This window comes from Chlamydotis macqueenii, chromosome 26, assembly GCF_036417535.1.
Source record: "Chlamydotis macqueenii isolate bChlMac1 chromosome 26, bChlMac1.mat, whole genome shotgun sequence".
In the NCBI taxonomy this organism is placed as follows: domain Eukaryota; kingdom Metazoa; phylum Chordata; class Aves; order Otidiformes; family Otididae; genus Chlamydotis; species Chlamydotis macqueenii.
This window is the reverse complement of record NC_141581.1, coordinates 349,186-371,923: the sequence shown is the minus strand read 5'-3', so window position 1 is coordinate 371,923 and position 22,738 is coordinate 349,186. Positions and strand designations below refer to the sequence as shown.

Here is a 22,738-nt window from a genome sequence, read left to right as displayed (position 1 = left end):
GGGTGGGGGGCGGGGACAGGGGCACCGGGACATGTCCCCCATGACATGGGGACCCCCTCCTCCTGGGGTCTGCCAGTGGATTTACTCGTCCCTCGGGGGATGTTTTAGATATTTTCTCATTGTTAAAAGCAGGGATTGGGAAAAAAGGAGAGAGGGAAAAAAACCAAACCCAAAAGGCTTTTTTAGGGGCAGTGTTGCAGAGACGGGGAGCCTGGGAGTGTGACCGCCCCCCCCCCCCCGAACCCCATGCCAACACTGCCTGTCCCTTGTCCCGTCCTGCCCCCCCACCCCCCCACAGCACACTGGGGACGGAGACGGGCCCCGAATGCTACGAGCTGCAAGTGTGCGTGAAGGATTACTGCTTCGCCCGGGAGGACCGGACGGTGGGCATCGCCGTCCTGCAGCTGCGTGACATCCTGCAGCGACCCAGCTGCACCTGCTGGCTGCCGCTGGGCCGCCGCGTCCACATGGACGACACTGGCCTCACCGTCCTCCGCATCCTTTCCCAACGCAACAACGACGAGGTGGCCAAGGAGTTCGTCAAGCTCAAGTCGGACACGCGCTCAGCCGAGGAGGGCAGCAGTTAAACCCTTTCTGCCCCGCAGCCCTCACCCTGGCCCCTTTTCTACAGCATCCTCCAGCCATGTATAAGCCATAAGAGCCGTCAGAGGAGTCTGCTTCCCGGCCCCGGCGAGGGTGAGGAGGGGACACGGCTGCGGCGACAGCCATCCCCTCCCCAGCCCTCCCTTGGCCACCTGGCTGGGTGGCAGCAGTGCTCTGCACCCGTGCCCCCGTCCCACCCCAGCGGAAGGGTGGGCTGTTGGGGCTGCAGGGACGGGCTGGACCCTGGACTGGGCGATGGGACGGATCTGCCCTTTCCCAGCCTGCCTGAGACGGAGGGACACCACTGGCCCACCCCTGACCCTAGCCAATCGTCAAACCTCATCCAGCGACACAAGGAAAGGGCTGTGGGGCTGGCGTCGTCCGGCCTGGCGGGGGTGGTGAGGGGCTGGCACAGCACAGCGGGGCCTCGTCCCCATCCCGCCAGCATTGCTGCCGGTGGCCCTGAAGGGTTCAGGTGCTGAGCACCCTGTACATATGTAAATAGCTGTACAGAGATGGGGCAGTCGGATGACGCAGACGTGTCCTGCACCTGGAAGGGCTATCAGGGGTGTTGGGTCTGGGGCCACAACGCCCCCCTCAAGCCCCACACAGGGTTCCCTCCCTGGCTGGCAGTGGCACTGCTGGGGCCTGGAGCGGCAGGGAGTGGCCCCTGGCCTGTATCCTGTCTTCCCTGCCCTGCCGCCACAGTGGGCTGCCCCACCGCGGCCCCCAGTGTGCCGGGGCTCAAGGACGAGGGCAGGGGGACCCATCTCCCTTTGCTCTGGCCAGCGGGGACCAGTCATCCCAACGTGATGCAGCAGCACCCGTGGGACCTCCTTGGCGCAAGCAAGACCCTTTCCACCCCCCCCCATCCCAGTTTCCCATTAACTGCCATTTCTGTGTGATCAGTGGTGTGCGTGTCTCGTGAGTGCCAGGGTGTGCGGTGCTGGGGGCGGCCATCCCAGCTGGCCCTTGGTACTGGGGAAGATAGAGGCCCCACTACCCCACAAGTCAATATACCTCTCTCAGCCCCCTTCCCATCCCAAAACAGGGTACCCCACTGGCCCCCATGGTCCTTTTTCTGTAGGGTTTGCCTGGGACCAAAGGGTTTCGCTCTCCTCTCTCGTTTCTGTTCAGTGTTTACATCCCTTTTCTAACTGCTGCTCCCGCACGGCCAGGCTGGGGCCCAGCCCCGCACCCCCCCCTTACCCCGACCGTGGTGCCCCTGGCTCCGTGCCCCCTGCCCCAAACTGTCCCATTTGGCATGTGATTGAACCGACCAGTTCTGCTCCTGTAGCACATGTGTCACCCATGCCTGTGTGTCTGTACCACCCCGCGCGGCACCACCGCCAGCAGATACCATGGATGCATGACAGTGAGATGTTTTGCACTATTTTGAATTTTTTGGGCTCTGTAAAAATATTTTATTATAACTGACATTAAAAAGCACACCCTTCACTGCAGCTACTGTGGGGGTGCAGGAGGGCAGACACCTGGGCTTAAACTCCTTTAAAGGCTAATGCCAAGGATAAATAGCCCAGGGATGCTGCAGCACCTCTGTCTGCACAGGGCCTCAGTGAGGGCTGCTCTTCAGGTCACCCACCCTTTGCAAAGCCACCAAAGAGCTTCTGGACGAGCTTAAACAGACCTGGGACAAACCTGTCCTGAGCAGTGATGCTGCTCTCACGCATTGTGCTGCAAAGGCCCATGCAGGGCAGTGATTAGAGACTGCCAACTCAGCCTCACTGCAGGCCAACCCCTGCCTTGCTGACCGTGTGGCCTTCTACCATGCACGTCACTGGCGAACTTGCTGAGGGTGCACTCTATCCCACTGTCCATGTCACCGACAAAGGTGTTGAAGGGGGCCAGACCCAACACAGATCCCTGAGGAACGCCACTCAGCACCAGTCTCCACCTGGACGTGGAGCCATTGACCACCACTCTAAGTGCAGCCATCCAGCCAACTCCTTATCCACCGAGTGGTCCGTCTATCAAATCCTTGTCTCTCTAGTTCAGAGAGAAGGATGTCGTGCGGGACAGTGTCAAAAGCTTTGCACAAGTCCAGGTAGATGGCATCAATTGATCTGCCCTTAGTGAGGCCGTGCTGGCTGTCAGTCACCTCCTTGTATTATATATAAAAGTATTTTATAAATGCACATATAAAAGTTACATATAATAGAGTAAGTATATATACATATAAAAATATAAGTAAACCCAAGTCACAACCCAAGAATGGTGAAGGAGGGAGCTGCAGGCCAGGATGAGACCCAACCCTTCTTTCCTTGTCCGGCTGCGCTTTTCTCAGCCACAAGACCAGGAAAGGGGAAAGATATGTAATATTAAAAAACAAACAAACAAACAAACAAAAAACAAAAAAAAACCAAACACAAACCAAAACAAAAAAAAAACCCAGAACAAACAAACAAAACCCCAAAAAATTGTTGCTACCCACCTGTAGAGGCTGGGGCCACGCCAGGTCCCCCTCAACCCTTTCCCTCCCCAGGAGGAGCCGGGGAGGCTGTTGGGGGCAGGACAGAACGGGGAGCACCAACATTCCTTCCTGGACACCCCAGAGTTCTCAGCAGCCAACAGCCAGAACGGACCCTGGGGCTGACACCAGCGCAGCTTCCACTGCGCGGCCCCCGGGGCCTCCCTGCTGCTCCCTGAAAGCTTCTCCCCCCGAGGTAGGGACCGAGCCTGACCCCTGGAGCCCATGGACGCTCCTGGGGACAAGAGTGGAGGTGACCGCTGGCCACGGCTCCTTTCTCTCAGGCTCAGCCAGCCTGTGCCAAGTGCCGGGGCAGAAGCAGCCCTTCCCCGCAGCCTGGGCGCCCGCAGCGGGGGTGGCACCCCAGGCCCCCCTGTCTGCTCTGGCTCCTGGGCACCTCACACGCCTTCAGCATCTCCCATCCCCAGGCACTGCCAGCATCCCCACCACCCCTGTCCCCCCAGCAGTTTTGGCACAGGGGTGAAGTGTCCCCGCCCAGGAAATCAGATTTTGAGAGGATTTCTCAAATGCTTGGGGCCATCTCTCTCATTTCACGTCCTAGAAGCAAGACTCCTCCCCAGTTTGCAACCCTGTCCTGCTGGCACAGCAGCTCACCCCGTGGGGAGGGCCCTGACCACATGCTCCCCAGCTGCCTGGTGCAGAACCAGGAGATGTCAGGGATGGGAGCTGGCTCACCCAGTGCCCCGGGAGGGGGCTCCTGTCCCAGCACTGCTCCCTCTCCCCCACGCAGGGCTGCAGAGGGCTCCATGTGGCCCTCTGATCCAATGGACCAGCACCATCCTGCCTCCACTGGCCTCCTCCACGCTGCTCAGCCCCGACTGAGGGTCCCCAAGACAGCCAATGTCATCCCAACCGTTGAGATCATCCCCGGGATGGAGTCCCAGGAGCTGTGGGAGGACGCGGGGATGGATCTGTCGGGGTCCCAGCCTGCCATGGCAGAGATGCGGGGACCAAGCACCTGGCCAGAGCCACCCAGCAAGCGCAGGGCTCTGTCAGGCAGCACGGGGTGGGGGGGGGGGAGATTGGAGATGGGGATGGGGAGAGTGCGGGCAGAGGGATGGGGTGGTTTGGTTGTCGTTTTTTTGGTCACTTAAAATCTGTTTGTCAAAAATTGCTCTGTGCCAATGTGGGAGAGGGAGGGAGCACAGGGGAACGTGGAGCAAGGTGTTGAACGCCGACCAGCACTCACCAGTTCCCCGAGCCACAACAGCAAATTCCCCAGGGGCTCTGCCACGTCCCTCCCCGAGCAGCGTAACGTTTGCTCTCGTGAAATCCAATACTACGACACAACTCAACCCATTCCATCATTCTCTGAAAGCCCCAGTCACGGTCAACGGGATCCCTCACACTGTCCAGCAAAACAGCGCACCCACCCCAGCCAGCATCCGACCCCAAAGTTATCTGCAAAGACTTTTATTAATTTCAAAGGGTTAAAATGTGGTCAAAACTCCCAGCAGAGGACTGCCACGGGCCCTGGCTGTACCACCAGCAAGGTGCTTGAGTTTCAAGACACAACTTTCTAGAAGAACCCTCGGCCTTCACAGCCTTCCCAGCCCTCAGGGGGTGCAGGCCCCCCTCCAGTAGGCACTGGGCAAGGGCTGGACCCAAGCTCACAGGCGGACAAGGAAGGCGAGGTTGAGGGAGTCGGGGATGCGGAGCTCATCCAGGTGCAGGGGGGAAGCAGTGAAAGGCAGGTGCACGGGGAACAGGCGGCTGGTGTCCACCAGGAGCTGGCTAGACCCCTGTCCCTGCTGGTCCTGCAGCTGCTTCTGCAGGGACACGGTGCTCACATCCAGGGCTGCCCCAGAGAGGGAGCCTGCGCAGGACAGTCCCCCCACAGCACCGGAACCTCAGTCCCGCTTACCTCCACGCTGCTGATGAAGCTGGGGCTGATGCGCTCTTCCAGCCCGGCAGCTGGTGTGTAAGCCCGGAGGATCTTCACAACCTGGAGGAGATGGTGGGGACTGTGAATTGCAAACGTCCAGACGCTTCTAGGTATGGCGTGGTACCCACCCCAGTGCCACTACAACCCCCAGGACAGGATTGCAGCCAGCAAGCTCCAGCCCCCTCGGTACCTGCTGGGGTGACAGCACCGTGCACAGGCTGCAGAGAGCTCCAGCATCCTCCTTTGTCACCTTCTTCACCTGCAGCAGCTGGGCAGCCTGGACCAGGGGCTCCAGCTCCTCATAGGCTCCACTCTGCTGCAGCCCCTCTGCCCGCAGCCACTGCTCCAGCTGGCTGATGTTGTACCTGCCAGGGAGAGCGGGTCACGGGCCGTGCCCCCAGCTCCCCCGATACACCCATCCCGCGCAGGGACTGACCTGAGCTGGATGCCACAGCTCCAGGAGCACGCGTCCTTTCTCAGCAGCAGGTAGTTGAGGGTGGTGCCGCTGATGAGGAAGAGGAGCTGGCGCAGGGCCTGGTGTCCCATGCTGGGGGCCAGCCCGTGGTGGTCCAGTGCCGCTCGGAAGGAGCCCAGCTGCTGCAGCAGCTCAGGCAGGGTGTGGGCAGGGGCTGCCGAGGAGCAGCGGTGGCCAGGAGGAGGACAAGCCCTGTATGGGCTCGCTCTCCACCATTGCAGCAACTAAAGGGTAGAAAATGCTCATTGTGAGGAGGACGAGGAGGCACAGACCCTGCGTTGTGCCTCAAGCAGCCCGTACGCTGGTCCTTGGCTCTGCATCCCAGCTGGGGACAGCTGGCCTGGGCTAGGCTAGGGGCTGGCCCTGCCCAGGCTAGGGGCTGGCCCTGCCCCATGAGGCTGCCAAGCAGGGCCCAGGGGAACAGAGCTCCCCAGGCACACAGCCCCAGGTGCCCAGGGTGCTGGGCCCACTTCAGCTCCCCAGCCACCTCCTCCAAGCCAGGATGATCAAGGAGCAGATGGTCCCTCCCCCAAACCAGGGGGTACTCCCCCCTGGTACAGCTGCTGCGACAGAGTGGGCAGTCTGCACGGCTGAGCCTGCACGTGTCCCCCCAAGCCCCAGCCATACCAATCATAGGTTTAAGGCGCTTTTCAGCGGTGAGGACAAGCTGCTGGTAGAGCTGGACAGCCAGAGCATCCAGGCTGCGGCAGGAGCTCTGAGGGTCCAGGTTCTGCAGGCGATGCTCGTTCTGCCGCGCCGTGTTCCCCTGCAGTAGCTCTAGGGGCACAGGCTGGGTCAGAGTCAGCAGGACCAGGGCACGTGCTGGGTCCCCAAGCAAGTGGGGAGCAGCACTAGCCCAGCACATCCCTGCCTAGGTGGGCTGGGGGCAGAGAGGGTGCAGCCCCAGGTGGTGACAAACCCTGGCCCTGCTCAGCGCCCACACACCCCAGGGCAGAACCCTGCAGCCCAGCCCTACCTCGTCCTGGCTGTACTGGCGCAGGCAGTTCAGGAGCTGGCAGGTGTTGGCAAGCCAGAGTGCCACCACATCAAAATCATCGCTGTGCTTCTGCGAAGGGAACGGAGAGCACCATGGTCAGCAGGGCTCTGGTGGTGACACCAGCAAGCTCTCGTGCCCCACAGCAGCTCCACGAGCCACACAGGGCTAGCTGCAGCCTGATGAGAGCTGGGGAGGGGGCACAGAGCTGTCAGACCCTCTTGCAGCAGCCCTGCAGTACCCAGGGGCACCCCTCACCCTGGAAGATGCTCAGGCTGGGCTGTGCCCTGGGGACAAGGCCGCTGCCTCAGTGGCCCTCCCACCTTGGCCAGTGAAGCTCCTGCTTGTCAGCCCAAACCACACTGCCAAGCCCAGCACCTTCATGATCCTTTTGATGGCATTGATGGCTGCATCCAGAAGCAAGCGGGCCCGTTGCTCATCATGGCAGTGGTCCGCATGCCGGAAGCACAGGAAGAGGACGTAGGCTGGCAGGTCTGGAAGCATCCCAGGGCTGCTCTGTGGTTTGTAGTCTGCAGGGGAAAGCAGAACAGTTGGGATCCAAGCAGCCCTTGAGAGCTGCTCCTGAGCCAGGCAAGAACCTGCCCCAGCAACACTGAAAGGATGGGCTCGCACAGAGGGTGTCGTGAAACCCCAGCACAGACCAAGCTGGGATAAGGAGCCTCCCATCTCTCCAAGCCCTACCTGTAATGATGGCCTTGACAATGTGCCCTTCGTCCTCCATCCTCCATGCCAGCATGGCCTGGGACAAGACTGTGGGGGACCACGACGGGACCACAGCAGATGCTGCCAACCCCTGCACTGGCCTTACAGCCTCTCTTTTCACTGGAGGAGAGGAGCACAGGTCACATCCTGCCGCACCCTGGGCTGCGGGACCCAGACCAGGTCCCCTCAGCTCCAGTCCAAGCATCTCTGTCTGGGGAGGGGCTCTGCTCCCCGTGCTGAGGCTGGGCAATGCTCAGGTCAGGCCAGTAGCCCTCCAGCCAGCCCTGTCCCTCCCTTCCACACAGACACTTGCCTGTGAGCTCCTGGATCTGCTTTGCGTAGGCTCTCAGCTGCTTCTGGAGCTTCAGTGTGGTCCTCTCCTGCTTCTCCAGCTTCTGGGCTAGCTCCTGGGCAGGGACAGCCCCGGTGGGGCTCAGCCAGCCTCCCTCAGCCAGACACCCCCGCCAGCACCCACCGAGTGTGATAGAGCTGAGGGGATGCAGCAGGGCCCCCCCACATCGCTCCCCAAGGGGCTGCTGCGGCTCACCACAGGGCGAGGGGGTGGAAGACAGCCCCCAGCCTGGTCCTGTCCCTTACCCAGTTCTCTTCCTTGAGCCGCAGGACATGGTGCTGCAGCCCCTCCTGCCCCCGGTGCCGCTGCAGGTCCTGGATGAGGGCTGCCTGCTGCTGACTCAGCTGCTTGAGCGAGCAGATGTCGAGGTGCAGCCCTTCAACCTCCTCCTCATGCTGCTGCTTCTCCTCCCGCAGCTGACTCGCCAGCAGCCTGCACACGTCCACCCAGGGAAAGTAAGGCACCAACCTTCAGCTGCCCCACTCCATCCCTTGGTGCTGCTAAGGGGGTATTTCTCCCCTAAAGCCTCAGAATTGGGAACTCTGCCCATGCAGTGGGTGTGCCTGTGCTCAGAGCAAGGTGGGATGCTCCAGCCCTCAGGAAAACGCTCCTGGGTGCACTGGAAGAAGGGAAGGAGGGCCAGGGCTACCCCATGTCCAGCCGGGCAGCAAGGAGCAGGCTGCCCTTGCTCTGGGCTGCAATGCCAACAGCACATGAGGAGGTGGCTCCTTCAAAGAAGATTTGCAGGTGCCCAGCACCACAGCAGCCAGGCAGCTGCAACCCAAGCCGCAGCTGGCTAAAACACTAGGGAAAGCCCCCCCAGCAGCCCATCTGGGGAAACTGGCCTCAGCTGGGGACCATGCTCACCTGTTAGCAACCTGCACTGCATCATATGCATGCTTCAAGTCATCATCCACCACCACCTTCTCTGGGCTCCTAGCCAGCCCCAGCATCCCAGCTATATTCTACAGGGAGAGGAGAGCGGGGTGAGGCTGGCCCCACCAGCTTGGAGCCAGCCCCTCTCTCAGCAGTGGAGCAGGGACTCACCCTGCGCTTGAGGAAATCCAGTGGTTTTCTCTCCTCCAGCTCTAAGGGGGCCTTGGTCCTCCGCAGCTTCTCCCAGGTCCGGGCCAGCTCCTCAGTGACAGCATTGAGCTGCCCCAGGAGGAGAAGGTAGGCCTTCTCAAAGGGATCCTGGCCCACGCTGCCATTCAGCAGCGCCTCACCGCTGGGCTGCGGCTGCAGACCCTCCGGCACTGGCTCCTCCAGCCCCTGGGTGCAGAGACAGGGTTTGGCACAGCAGCCAGCGCCCACAGACACCCCTCCCTGATGGGACCAGCTCCCAGCTGGGCACCCCAGGGCAAAGCCCTCCCCACAGCCAGGGGAAGGGACGGTCCACTTGTCACCCCTGTTCCAACCAGTGTCCCCACTAGCCTCAGCTTGTTGGTCAGAGCCGTCTTGAGAGGGAGCTGTGGACATGGAGGACAGGTAGCTGCTCTCGGAGCCCAAGAAGCTCTCTGAGGAAGGGGTCCGTCTCAAGGTGCTTTGCTGAGCAGGGAGAGAAGGACAAGGTTGTTCCCTCATACCCATGCTGTGTCAGCTGGGGCAGAGCCCCAAGGAGGACACCTTGGTGTGGGGACCCTCCAGCGCGTCAGCTGGGGACCCCATGTCTCCGGCACAGGGTGCCCTGGGCCGGCAGAGGGAGGGGTCGCCCCCAGCCTCCCCATGTCCCTGCCAGCCCCTCACCCTGTGGAAGGCCACCTCATCCCACAGGTTCTCATAGCCCCGCTCCAGGCGAGTGTACTCCTGCACCAGGCTCTGGTAGCGTGCCCGCTCCTCCTCCAGCTCCTGCAGCAGGCCCTGGGTCTCCCGTGCTGCACGCCAGCACTGCTCTGCGGGGACAGATACAGCAGGGAGTAGGGGCAGGCAGAGCCAGGACCCCTCTGTGAAGGGACACGCAGGAAACGTGAAGCCTGTGGGACCAGCCCATACGCAGGGGAGTGGGATGGGTGGGATCAGAGGGACCTCTTACCTTCCAGATCCTGCGACTGCTGCAAGGTGCACTGGATCAGGGCATCCCTCTCCTCTCCCAGCTGCAGGTTCACAGCTTCCACCTCTGCCAAGCGCTGTGGGAAAATGGAGGTGCAGATATGGCCAGAGCCCTGCCTGGGGCCAGCCTCAGTGGCCAGGTCTCCTCTGGGGACGCCCCAGGAAGCCCAGCACGCTGCCCCGTCCCTGCAGAGCCCAGCATAACCCCCACACAGACCGACCTGCCTGAGCTCCTCAGCCTCCGGGCCCATGCAGCTCTTCACGTTGCACCTCTCCAGCTCAGCCAGCCGCTCCTGCAGCTGCTGGACCCGGGCATCACGGGCCGCGTCCTCGCGCAGCTGCCGCACCTCAGCCTGCAGATGCTGCACCTCCTCGGCATGGGCAGCGCTCAGCCCCGAGAGCCGCTCCACCAGCCGCCGCTTCTCCTGGGCCTTGGGCCAGAGCAGAGGGGGCAGGTGGCCAGAAAGAGAGGTACAGCCCCATGCCATCTCCCATCAACAAACAGCCCACACGGACTCAGGCTGCCCTCCTGCAGCCAACCTGGATGCCCCATTTCCCACCCCTCTGGTCTGGAGCCCCAAGCCTCTGGTATCACCTCAAACAGAGCTCAGGCCTGGGAGAGCCACTCTCAATCATGTGAAGGCACACACGAGCTTTGCTGTGGCTTTACAGCTCCTTCCCCATCTCCTGGCCAGTCCTGAGAGCAGGATTTTCCAGTCCCGCTTGCCCCCGTCCCCAGAGCTGGGATCACACCTCCCCCTCCACAGACACCCCCAGAACCAGCATGGTGACAGCCAAAGCGGAGACCCCCACTCAGACAGCGACAGCAGGAGCACAGCGAGAGAACACCCCACATCAGAGCCATTCCCAGCATGCGACACCATGCTGCAAGGTTGTGCCCAACTGAGCACCCAGGAGGGTGCCCAGCCCATCCCCAGGGCCACCAGCCCCATAGGGAACATTAAAAACCCAGGAATGAGACCCAGAGGCGTGACTCCTGCCTGGGGACACACGTCAGGCAGGGCCAGCTCCTGCCCCGTGCCCGGGAGAGGGCTGAGGGCAAGGGCAGGCGTGGTTTTGGCTGCACAGGGTAAGAAGTGGCCAGCAGAAAGCAGCTGCCCCCACACCCCGGGACCCACAAAGGGCTGAAGCCAGCACCCACCTGCTCATCCAGCCTGCACTGCAGCTGCATCACCTTGATCTCCATCCCCTTGTGCAGCTGCTTGTAGTGCTCGACCAAGCGTGCCTCGGCACGCAGCTGCCGGCGTGCCCGCGCCCGGCGGTAGCGGCACTGTAGGTAGACGACGGCCCCACGGAGGCGAATGTAGCGGGTCCGGGCCAGCCAGCCCCTGACGACAGCCTGGATCACCACGGCTTTCTGGTGCCACACCATCTGTGGAGGGAAAGACAGTGGCACTGCCAGCGGCACAGCTCCACAGCGTGGGATCAGGACGCCCACCGCCCAACTGGGCTCCTACCTGTCGGTAAAGACGCCGGGCAAACATGCCCTGGGTAAAGGCTTGGATGGTGACAACAGCCCAGCGCATGCGTAGGTAGGAGCGCCGGGCCAGAACCATCCTCAGGCTCTTCTGCAGCATCACAGCAGCTCTGGTCCTTCGCAGCATCCTCACAAACCTGCTGAGAGAACGGAGAGCTGGGCAGGGGCTGACAAAGCCTGCGGCCCAGCCCAAACTGTGGGGACACCCGGGGCCAAAGCTCAGCCTACAGCCAGTACAACTGCCAGCTCACCCCAAGGCTGAGCTCTGGCTCGGCTCATCACAGGTCCCTCTGAGCCCCGTCCCCCACCCCCCGCTCACCTCCGGGCCAACGTGCCTCGAGCATGGCACTGCAGGCAGACCGCTGCGGCGCGCACCCGTGCAAAGTGCCTCTGCGCCAGCCAGCCCCGCAGGTGCCTCTGCAGCAGGGCGCAGGCTGCCCTCAGCCGCCGGAAGCGCAGCTCTTCCAGGTAAGCCACTTGGCCAGCTCGGAAAAACACCTTGCTCTTCCCACACCAGTACTTGCTGGGGTCCTGCATGCAAAGGTGGAGTCAGTCCCTGGGACAAAGCGTACCCCAGCCAGGCTCCCGCAGGAGCAGTGATCCTCATGCCGCTGCTCTCCCCATCCGACCTCCTCGGAGGCAGCGTTCCTCCCCATCTCCCAGCTCACCCATTTCTGCACCCCACTGGCCACCCACATGCCGGGAGGAGCACCTGCAAGGGATACACCGGTGCCACAGCCGCACCTGCCAAGCGGGACTCTTACTTGGAGCAGTCTCTCAAGGGCAAGGCTGCAGATCTGCTTCTCGTCAGCACCCATCAGCTCCTCTCTGCTCAGCAGAGCCCTGTACCTCTCCAAGAACTCCTGGTATGTCCACCTGCAGGGGATAGAGCAGGGTCAGAGGAGCTGTGGCCAGAGAAGTGGCGGGAACACCCAGGGTGCTGCTGAAGCAGAGGGATACCTGGAGGGGTAGCCGGAGGCGCTGATCCGGATGGTCTCCAGGACCCCGCAGGCTCGTAGCTGCTCCACTACTCGCCTGGAGTTGAACCTGGGGCAAGAAATGAACTGGCTGGGACACATTCTAGATCAGCATGGCACGCTCCAAGCTTGGCAGGGCCAGGGTAAGAGGGGCAGTAGTGCCCTGCGGCATCCCCAGCCCCATTCCCGCCAGCTTCCCTGGCCAGGCACTCACACAAAGGGCTGCTTGCCATCGTTGGGTTTGATGCAGCGGATGTAGTGTGGCATGGTGCTGCTCAGCGTCTCCATCAGCCGGTTCAGGGAGGCTTTGAACTGCAGAGGATGCAGCCAGCATGGTCAGGGCCAGCAGAAACAGCCCAGGGCTCATGGGGTTCCCCAGGCCAGGATACACAGGGGTTCCCCTGGGGCTGCCCCAGCCCCGGTTGTCTCAGGCCAATGCATGTTGTCATCCCCACCCCATACCTGGCTGGAGATGGACTTCTTTTGGCTAAAGGGCAGCGATCTGCAGCTGGGGCGAGCAGCCATCCTGGGCCCACTGGACCTGCGGGACTGCGGGGCGATGGGGCCATCGCCTTCCTCCAAGAAGAGCTCAGCGAGCAGAGCAGACTGCACAGAGCAGAGCTGTGAGAGCCAGGCAAGCCTCACAGCCAGTATCGCCCAATACCCAGAAAGCCATTGCCACCATGAGACACAGCCCCAAAAAAAAAAAAAAAAAAAAAAAAGACCACAGGCTCCACGGAGACCAGCCCAGTGCATGGTCCTCTGCCCTGCTACAGCCCAGATGTGCCAGATCCAGCTGTGCCCCTGCACACTGCTTCCCCCAGGAAAAAATAAGTGCAAACCACGGGCACCTTCCTGGTTGTGCTCGAGAGCTCTTCAAGATGTCCCTTACCTTCTGCCAGGTCCATGCAGGGTGGGAGGGAGGAGTGACAGCATTACACCCCTGAGAAGAGGGGGACCCTCCAGCCCTCTCAGCAGGGACCTGGCCAAGATGTCCCCCAAAACAGGGAAGCCCAAGGTAGGGGAACAGGATGGGGAGCACCCACACCTCAGGGCACAGCCAGGCAGAGCAGAATTTACCCTGCACGGCTCACACCTCATACAGCACCAGTCTTTCCCAGCCCCAGCACCTCAAGGCCACAAGCCAGCCAGGCTCTGCCCCACACGGCCCCTGCTCAGGGGGGCTCTCACCTTGCTGGTTCGCAGCAGCCCCACCAGCTCCTCTGGGACAGCATCCCTGTTCTTCTCCACAAACCCATCGCACTGGTATTCCACCTGACAGGAGACAAGGCAAGCACCAGCATTAACCCGCAGTGGCCCCGGTTTGGCACAGGGCTCTGCTTGGACACAGTCCCAGGCTTCAGGAAGAAGTCCCTGCAGGAGTCAGAGCTGGTGTGGCTCTGCCCTGCTCCAAGGCTACGGATGGGAACCATCAGTCAGAGTTGCTTCCCCCCTCCCCCAGTGAAAGAGTTGCAGCCCAGCACTTCGCAGCAGCAGAGCGAGCAGAATGCGCTTCCCAGCCTGGGAGGGTGCTGAGAGCTGCCACAGTCACTGGGGACAGCAGGAGCTGCCACCGCCAGCTCTCAACAGGGCAGCTGGGCACCTGTTGGGGCTGAGCCCTCCCTACCTGCTGCCGCAGCTTTCCCTACCTTGCCAGCAAAGTGGCAGACAATGAAAGCATCCTTGGGCCTCTTGGGCTTCTGAAAGTGGGAGCTGCTGAGGTAGGTCTGGTAAAGCTTCTGGGCCCAGCTCCCGTCACTGCCTTGGGGCATCTGAAAGACAAACAGGTCAGAACGGGCAGCAGGAAGGACTCCGGGTGCCCACAGCAGCCTGCTCCCAGCACCTCACCCACCTTGCACTCCTCGTTCAGCAAGTCCAGGATGCCAAGCCGGCCCTCAATGAGCTCAATGCATGGCTGGTTGTCGCAGAAGTCAACGAAGACCCAAGGGATGTCCTCAGTCACATACTCCTCCTGCTCCAGCTTGAAGATGCGCTGGAAGGCAGGGAGGACAGAGCAGAACTGAGACAGGAGGGGACAGAGGTGGCCAGCCACCAGCTTTCCATAAGACACCCAAATAGCCCTCTCCTGGAGCAGGAGCACTTTGGGAGAAAGGGGACTGTGCAGCCTCCCAGAGCCCCACATTTGCTGGGACTGAAGCCCAGCCACATTCAAGGCTGAGAGCACCAAAAGCAACAGCACAGCAGGGATGAGCGGGGCCCACCCTTGCTAACCCCCAGCAAGACAACACATCTGGGTGACACCCACCAGGCTGAAGAGCTGCTGCAGCTTCTCGTTGGTGTAGTTGATGCAGAACTGCTCGAAGCTGTTGAGCTCAAACATCTCAAACCTGCAGGCAGCAGATATCTGCCTGAGGCAGCTGCCAGGCAGAGCCACCCCAGCTGGCCACAAGCTCTGGGCACAGGGGCCCAACTGGTCCCGCTGCAGGGACAGGTCCTGCCTCATGTCCCAGCTGGAGCAGTTGGTGGCTGCAGACCCACAATCTTCCAGACAGCCCGGGAGAGGGGAGCTGCTCTTACCCGTAAATGTCCAGGATGCCGATGGAGATCCGGTGGCCCTCTGGTGACCACAGGGCACAGTTGACCTTGCTCACCACCCATCTGAAGACCTGCCCATACATATGCTTGGCCAGGGCATCCCGGGAGTTGAGCGCCTGCTGCCTGGAGAGGGGCTTCAGGTAGGTCTCACCAGCAGTGACCAGCTTGCGATGGCAGAGCCAGTGCGTCACCTGTGATGCCTCAACACCCAGCAGCATGCAGAACAGCCCTAGGGCCTCATCAGCTGGCTGCAAAGGGACAGTGTCACTGCCATACTGCCGAGATGCGGCTCCTGCTGCCAGCACAGCTCAGGGGCCAGTTTGGGGTGCAGGCAGCAAGCTCTCGCCCACCTCCACGAAGCAGCTGTCCCCACGCCGGTCCCTCCCTCTGACCATGATGTTGCCCAGGTGCAGGATGGCAGCCAGGATGCTGAATAATTCCAGCTGGTCAGCCTCAGGGACACCTGTGGGCACAGCGCAGGCATGAGGGACTCCCCAGGCTCCCCCACACCCCATACTAGTCCCACAGACCAGAGGGATGAGAGCGGCCAGTAGACAGCCAGGCTCCCCAGCAGCAGGATGTCCCCCAGCACCCCTACGCCAGCATCAAGGCGAGGGCAGCGGGACAACCAGCCCTGCCCGCTCCCTGCCCAGCCAGGACGGTACCCAGGAGGCAGAAGGCATGCCGTGTGCCCTCCAAGTCGGCCGTATCGTTGGTGCTCTGGGCAGTGGTGCACTGGCCCTGGCAGGTGTAGCAGAAGGACTCTGCCTCACCTGTGAGCAAAATATGTTGGGCTGTGAACCAGCGCAACCTTACCCCATGGGGCTCCCCACCACCCTTATCCCACCCCAGGGTGCCCATCGGCAGCTGGTAAGGACAAGAAGGCCAGGCACGGCCCAGTGTGAGATGGGCCGGCAGCAAGCTGTGCCACGGGGCTTGTGGGGGCACTCACGGAGAGCCAGGCCCTGGAGCTCAGGCAGGGTGGCTGAGGCACAGAGCTGGTAGAAGATGTGGTAGTTCCTCTCCGCTTTCGCCTACAGATGAGCATCAAAAAGCCAGGTCACCTTAGGCCACCCCGCTCCCATGCAGCAGCCCCAGATTTCATAGAATCACAGAACGGTTTGGGTGGGAAGGGATCCTTAAAGGCCACCCAGCCCAACCCCCCTGCCAGAAGCAGGGACATCTCCAACCAGATCAGGTTGCTCAGAGCCTCGGCCAACCTGGCCTGGAACGTTTCCAGGGATGGGGCATCCACTGCCTCTCTGGGACACCTTCCCCTCTCCTAGCTCAACTCAGCAGTGCTGGGATTGCATCCCCAGGCTGCACCCTCCTGCTCCAGGGATTTGGGCTCCCACCTAGCCCTGTCCCTGTGCCACCCCAAAGACCCACCTGGAAGGTGACACGGGACTTCTCCAGCAGGTAGGTTTTGATGGTGGCCCCTGTGACACGTGCTTGGCTGAAGCCGATCTCAATGTACTTCCCAAAGCGACTGCTGTTGTCGTTCCTGGTTGTCTTTGCATTCCCAAAGGCCTGGCAGAGAAGGACGGCAGGAGATTTTAGCTGGCCCCAGATCTCCAGGTGCTCTGGAGAAGTTCAGTCCCTGCCACCCATTTTACAGGGGATGCACCATCACATCAGGGATACAGCCATGGGGAGAGCCTGCAGAGACACCCCAGCTGTCCCCATGCAGAGCCTGGGGATGCAGAGGACACACCTCCATGACAGGGCTGGAGGCCAGCACCTTCTCCTCCACACTGGAGTCACTCAGGCAGCCCCCAATGGCGGTGAAGTACCTCATGGCATACTTGGCTGACACAGTCTTCCCTGCGCCTGACTCACCGCTGATGATGAGGGACTGATTCTTCCCAAACCTGCCGGAGAGTGACAGCCTGTGACCCACCAGCTCTCCGCAGCCACACCACAGTGCAGATGGGGCTTCGGCCCTTCCCCACTGCAACCCCAGGGACTCTCCCACATGATGCTCTCACCTCACCATCTGCTTGTGTGCCTGTTCCGCCAAAGCAAAGATGTGGGGATCCATGTCCCCCACTTCGTGGCCACTGTAGGCATAAATCACCTCCTCCTCGTAGATGGGCAATGGCTTGTAGGGGTTGATAGCGACAAGGATGATACCTGGAAGAAGAGGGCTGTGCAAAGGGCAGGGGGGCACCCGTCCCAGGGAGCCGTGGGAGGCGGGCACGGGGCTCACCACAGTAGGTGTAGATGGCATTGGCTTCCAGAAAACACCGACGGAGCGAGTGCAGCCCAGCCGGCTCGTGCAAGTAGCTGAGGGCCACCAGGTCGTCGGCACCTGAGAGGCAGTCAGGGTTGCAGAGAGGCAGCAGCTGGAACTCGATGGGGTAGGCCAGTGCCTGCAGGGACGGAGATGGAAGAGGATAAGCGCTGAGCAGGGTCAGGCAGCCCTGCAAAGGCAGGATGGGTCTGTGGGGAACAGCACAGCAGGAGGGATGCTGTTTGCAGGCTACGCTTGGGCTGTTAGCTGCTGGGAATCATAGCCAACATGGCTAACTGAGCTGGAAGCCGTTTGGAAAGGCAGGCAGGAGCAGGCAGCGAGGGCCAGCTCACTGGTCAGCTGGACACAGTGACAGCAATCTGAGCTCCCGCTCAGACACCAGTTGGGACACCTCTGGGCAGTGCTTGAGCCTCTCTGCACCTGGCCGAGGAGCCCGAGCTGGTCTGGGGGTGTGGAGGTGAACAGCCCCCCACCTATGGATGCCCGGCCATGTGGCAAGCACAAGGGGGGACCTGCTGGGCTGCACAGCTCCGGCCTTACCGAGCCATCTTCCAGGCGGAGATGGAGAACGGCATCTCCTTCCTTGTAGCCTCTGGTTATTTCTGCCACCCTCCAGACCTCAGTGCAGTCAGGAATCCACACCCGTGCACCCTGTGGGGACATAGGAGGGAGGAGAGCCACAGCCAAGAGACAGGAAAAGTGTCTGGCCACCAGCCTCCGAACCAAGCAGGGCAGCCCTCCCCATGGCTCTCACTTTGGACGGTCAGCCTAGCGCCCCATATCGCCACAACAGGACAAGCCATGGGACCTAGCACCCTGGTAGGTGCCCCACAGCTACTGGGGGCATGGGTCCCACCCAGATGTGCAGGAAGGCCCCTTTGCCAGAGCCCTGCTTCTCTCCAGCTCTGCTGCCTGCCCCAAGAAGGTCAGCACCTCTCCTGCCCTCGACGTGGGGGCTGTCTCTGCCCCACATCGAGGATACAATCATACCTGCTGCTGCGGGGAAGGTTCCTGAAAGCAGAGAGGACGCCGAGCACAGGCATTTCCGAACACCTGGCATGCCAGGGGTGCAGCTGCATAGTTCGGCTGGGCAGAGATACCAGGCTTGAAAGCAGATATGCTGAGCACAGATCCCTGAGCATATCCCATCACCTTTGCCAGCTACAGGCCAGCAGTAAGAAAAATCACCCCCTGCCCTTTTCTCCCCCAAGATTTGCAGCTTCCCTGCCTTGTGTCAGGGACCAGCTGGCACCCATGGAGCCGGTGCTCCCTGCCAGCCTCTGCTTCCCCTCGGCAGACAGCAGGTGCTGATGCAGCGGGAGTTCTGCAGCAGTGAGCCCTGCTTTCCCTCTGCACCCAGACCCGAGAACCACCACCTCCCTCACGCCTGGAAATAAGCCTCTTCAGAGCCACCCTGCAGCAAGCGGGATCTCCAACATGTCACGTTCCCACCCCAGTGAGCTGGGGCCAACCTCTCACTAGAAACCTGAAAAAAAAAAACAAACCATCTTGCCTTTGCCGGTTTTACAAATCCGGAGAACTCTGCTTGCAGCAAGGGTTTCCAGGTCCGCAGCGTGCAAAGCACACGTGTTAATGCATCGTTAAAGTGGATCAAGCAAGCACTGGAGAGGCTAGGAATCTGGGGAGGGGGAAGGACGGAGCCAAACTCTGGGTTCGCATCCAAGGAGCCGTCAGAAGACCAAGTGTCTGACTTTGCAGTTGAAATTAAGAGGATCGGGATGCAGGGGCCACTCAGCAGAGGAGCGGTGATAGGAAGCTGTTATCTTTTAACACCGGTAGTCGCTGAGGGGAGCGAAAATTGCACCACATACAGCTTTCCAGCAAGGCACTAACAAGTTTTAATCTGAAATCGCAGCTGGACAAAAGAGCATCCCTGCTCATGCACCCAACTCGCCCCTTGGCCGCTCACCAGCCCTCCGAGGGAGTGAGTGCCGCACACGAGCTGTGAAAGCTGGAAGAAAGCCTCAGGGCTCCACAGGGCACTCGGCCAAGCCAGTTGTGCCACCACTTTGATCCCAGCCTGGCAAGAAATTTGTGACAAGGCAACCCATGCCACCTTAAGCGCAGAAAGCCTCCTCACTTCACCCAGGCTGAGGCTGCAATCGCACCAGGGGAATGGATGCTACGCCTCTGACCTCTGGAGAAACACCAGTGCCCTCCGGCCCTGCAGAGTAATGTTGGACGTCTGGGGAGAAAGGATCGCATTTAGGGTCCGCCCTTGTCGTAGTTCAGCCCCGATCAGGACCAGACTACGCAGTCTCTCTCTCGCTCCCCCCACACTCCAAGAGAATAGGAGGAGATGATATAAGAAAAACGGCTCAAGGTTTGAGATAAGGACGGGGAGAAATCCTTAAAGTTACCGTTACGGGCAAAACAGACTCGACTTGGGGAAAACTATTCATTTATTTCTAAAGTTAGCAGGAGAATGAGACAGGGAACAAGATAACCTCCCCCCACCCCTCCCTCTTCCCGGGCTTAACATTATCTCTACTACCTTCCCCTCCCGAGCGGCACGGGGCCGGGGGGGGGGGAAGGAAAGGGAATGGGGGTCGCGGTCAGTTCATCACGCGTTGTTTTATGCCGCTGCGTCATCATCGGGGGAAGAACTCCTCGCATTCCTCCTATGCTCCAGCGTGGGGTCCCTCCCACGGGCCACAGTCCTCCGTGAAACTGCTCCGGCGTGGGTCATCTCTTCCACGGGGTGCAGTCCCTCTAGAACAGCTGCCCCAGCAGGCCCTCCACGGGCCACAGCCTCCTTCAGGCCTCCACCTGCTCCGGCGTGGGGTCCTCCACAGGCTGCAGGTGGATCTCTGCCCCTCCGTGGACCTCCATGGGCTGCAGGGGGACAACCTGCTCCACCATGGTCGTCACCACAAGTTGCAGAGGAATCTTGGCCAGGAGCCGCATTACTCCTCCCCCTCCTTCTTCACTGACCTTGGCGTCTGCAGCCGTTCCTCACAACAGGCTGGCAGACGCCTCTCAGGATCCTTTTTACATCTTATTCACTTCAACTGCTCAACTCCTCTCCACTTCTTGCAGCCAGGCCGGGCCGAGTTGGGCCCAGTCAGCTGCCCGGCGGGAGGCCAGAGGGTGAGGCCTGCAAGGCCCATAAGGCCTGCGCCTCCCCCTCTCTGCCCCCCGCTCAGCTGCTTCACATCTTCTCCCTTTTTTTTTTTTCTGTTTTCCCCTACTTAAATACGTTATCGCAGAGGCGTCATCATGGGACATTCTGCTACCAATTGGCTTGGCCTTGGCCAGCAGCTGGTCCGCCCTAGGTCTGGCCGAGTCCACTAAACAAAGGGGAGCAACTTCTAGCAGTTTCCGACAGAAGCTGCCACCCTAGGCCCCCCTCACTAACAAAACCAGAACAGCCCTGCAGCTGTAGCAATCATTTTCAATCCACAGCAGCAAAACTGAAGAGCAAGGGCCTGTCCCTGCTGCCTGCCCGCAGCCAAGACATTTTCGATGGGCAGAGCTGGACCAAGGTGCAGGGGGGAGGCTGTGGGCCAGGATTGGGGTGGGGCGGGGGGGCGGTGAAAGCAGTCAGGCCGGTCGGGCAAGCAGCAGGACAGATGGGTGCCCAGGCAGCACCAAACCTTTCCTCTCCCCGGTGATGAGCATCCCAGCAAGTTGCTGCACTTGCCAGGCCACAGGTCCCTGCAGGGCAGAGACACCCACATTGTGGGGTGCACAGCCCCCTGCTCCCCTCATTAGAGAGAAATTCCAGTAATGACAAAAACCTGTGCCCACAGCACCCGATCACGTGCACCCCAGGTCCCACATCCAGGGCACAGGGCACTCTGAGCACGCACATGCCACTCCCCCCCCCCAGCACAGCCCTCTGCTCTCCTCGTTAGAGAGAAACTCCAGTAAAAACAAAAACCTGCGGCCACAGCACTGGCGGTGGTCTGTGGGTGCCACCACCCGTGGGTCCCAGTGGCCCATGGGTGCCATTCTCTGTGGTTCCCTCCAGTCTGTGGGTGCCACTCTCCACAGGTGTAGATCCCTGCTGCCCGCGGCTCCCAACTGTCCGTGGGTCCCCACTGCCCATGGGTGCTTCTGCCTGTCTGGCCACCCCCGCAGAGCTGGGACGAAGCTCATGTGACCGGCTGGGGGTCACATGGAGGTGGCCGCCGCTGGGGACAGGGTGACGAAGGGATGCCCAAGCAGGATGAGGGCTGGGGGACGGTGAGCAGGAGCGCCTGTGGGGACAAGAAGGCCAGACCCACAGGAGGGTTACCCAGCCTGGGCAGGGACAAATCTACCTTTTGGGAGGGGGCAATGTCCCCATCAGTTCCTGCTCTGAGCACCCAAGCTGGCACCCACTTTTTTCCCCGCTGGCTTCGCCGAGCCTCGGCAGCCCCACCATGCTGTCGTGGCGTGGGATGCCAGCGCCATCCCAGAGGGTGCCAGCTCCGGTAACTCCAAGCAGATGAGCGCAATGTGGCAAACGAGGCGATGGAAATGTTGCCCTTCCTCCCCTCCCTGCCCCACCCCGCCAAAAGTGAGCACATTCTGCAACAGGGAACACGCAAAGACGTTTTCTGATGAAAAAAAATAACGAATGTCTCATTACCCAAGGGCTGTCAGCAGCATGTGGCTCATTAACAAATCACGTAGGCAGGCTCACGCCACGCACAGCCTGTGGGCACAGACCGGAGCTCCATCAGCAGTCGAACTTTTGGCTGGGGAAAAACACCAGGCGCCCAGGCAGGCTTTCGGTAGGTACCACTCCCCAAAGGGTCGATGGCACTCGGCGACAGCCGCCCCAAAAGCCCCAGCGTGGCTGGGGAGAGCCGCAGCAGCAGGGCGCGCAGCAGCCTCAGCACAGCAAGACGCCACGCTTGCCGGATGTCGGCGCCCAGGGATGCTGCGGGGTGCTCGAGGGGTGCGTTTCCCCCGTCACCCCATCCTGTGCTGCACCCTGGCTGCCCCAGGGAGTTGCGGCTCGGCTGCAGGGTTTGCAGCAGCATCCGTGTCGCTGACACACAGAAAGCGGAGGGTAAATGCTGCCAAAAACCAAACCACCTGCAGATGTAGGGACGGGCAGACAAACAACCCAAAACCAGCGCAAGGTCCTGAGGATGCTGGAACGGGCGCCAAGAGGTGGCAGGCAGTGAGACGCTGTAGGAAGCATATGAATTCATATATAGTAAAAAGTCTTTATTAAGAAGGCTTTGAAGTCAAAAAATAAAACTCTTGATACAATTTTCATAACCGTCAAGTCAGCTCAGCAAATATATAATCAGTACTTTAGCCATGTAAGGTTAAAGGTCCGTTATTTTCTTTTTAAAATAAAATATATTTTAGTTTTTAAAATTTATTCAATAAAGTACATATTTTCCTATAAATTCCCTACATATACATAAAGAGGTAAAAAATAAAAAAATAAAACTAAAAAAACCCAAAAAACAACAACAACAAAAAAGCAAAACCAAACCAACCACAAAATAAAGATAGAAATCTGTCTGATTTTTGCAACATGGCATGTTAACTGTGCCCCCTGCGAGCTCCCCCTCCTGGCCCGGCCCGTCCAGCCACGACCCCCCACCTCCAGTCACACGTTTTTGGGCAGTTTTCACATTGGCAGAATAGAAGATAGACCTGCATTACAAAAAAAAAAAAAATATATATATATATATATATATATATTTGTAGAACCATCAAGAATCATCCAAAAAAATAACTACATACAAAAAGAATGACAACAAAAAATTATAATAATAATAGAATGATTTTAAAAAAATAAAAGACAACCCTTGTGTGTCCTAAAATAAAAAGTGCAACCGGACCTTTTCTTTCTGTTTATTTAACTTTGCAAACTGAATACTGTTATTTGGGA

The 22,738-nt window shown here is 60.2% G+C and overlaps 2 protein-coding genes across 7 annotated transcripts in view; one reads left to right on the top strand and one right to left on the bottom strand.

The window, feature by feature from the left end:
• The window catches only part of UNC13A (unc-13 homolog A), a 30,209-nt gene extending 28,114 nt beyond the window's left edge, over nucleotides 1-2,095 (top strand). For all 6 annotated transcript variants that reach the window (XM_086767261.1, XM_086767262.1, XM_086767260.1 and 3 more), the window contains one exon: nucleotides 299-2,095. In XM_086767261.1, the coding sequence (XP_086623387.1) occupies nucleotides 299-587 (289 nt within the window). In that variant the 3' untranslated portion in view covers nucleotides 588-2,095. The remainder of the gene's footprint in view (nucleotides 1-298) is intronic.
• A 2,627-nt stretch (nucleotides 2,096-4,722) lies between these two features.
• LOC104481215 (unconventional myosin-Vb) lies at nucleotides 4,723-21,294 on the bottom strand. The gene is given in 41 exon segments (XM_086767670.1): nucleotides 4,723-4,878; nucleotides 4,977-5,057; nucleotides 5,188-5,362; nucleotides 5,434-5,652; nucleotides 5,654-5,696; nucleotides 6,100-6,247; nucleotides 6,449-6,538; nucleotides 6,845-6,996; nucleotides 7,169-7,309; nucleotides 7,503-7,596; nucleotides 7,787-7,973; nucleotides 8,409-8,506; nucleotides 8,589-8,813; nucleotides 9,288-9,433; nucleotides 9,574-9,667; nucleotides 9,812-10,021; nucleotides 10,753-10,983; nucleotides 11,069-11,225; nucleotides 11,408-11,619; nucleotides 11,853-11,964; nucleotides 12,049-12,135; nucleotides 12,280-12,377; nucleotides 12,528-12,671; nucleotides 13,257-13,340; nucleotides 13,715-13,837; nucleotides 13,918-14,058; nucleotides 14,332-14,413; nucleotides 14,604-14,869; nucleotides 14,972-15,084; nucleotides 15,287-15,394; nucleotides 15,574-15,655; nucleotides 16,011-16,151; nucleotides 16,336-16,492; nucleotides 16,610-16,754; nucleotides 16,831-16,993; nucleotides 17,416-17,526; nucleotides 17,866-17,886; nucleotides 18,806-18,916; nucleotides 19,032-19,081; nucleotides 20,493-20,553; nucleotides 21,223-21,294. Coding segments are annotated over 41 exon segments (5,331 nt in total).
• Nucleotides 21,295-22,738: the final 1,444 nt, after the last annotated feature.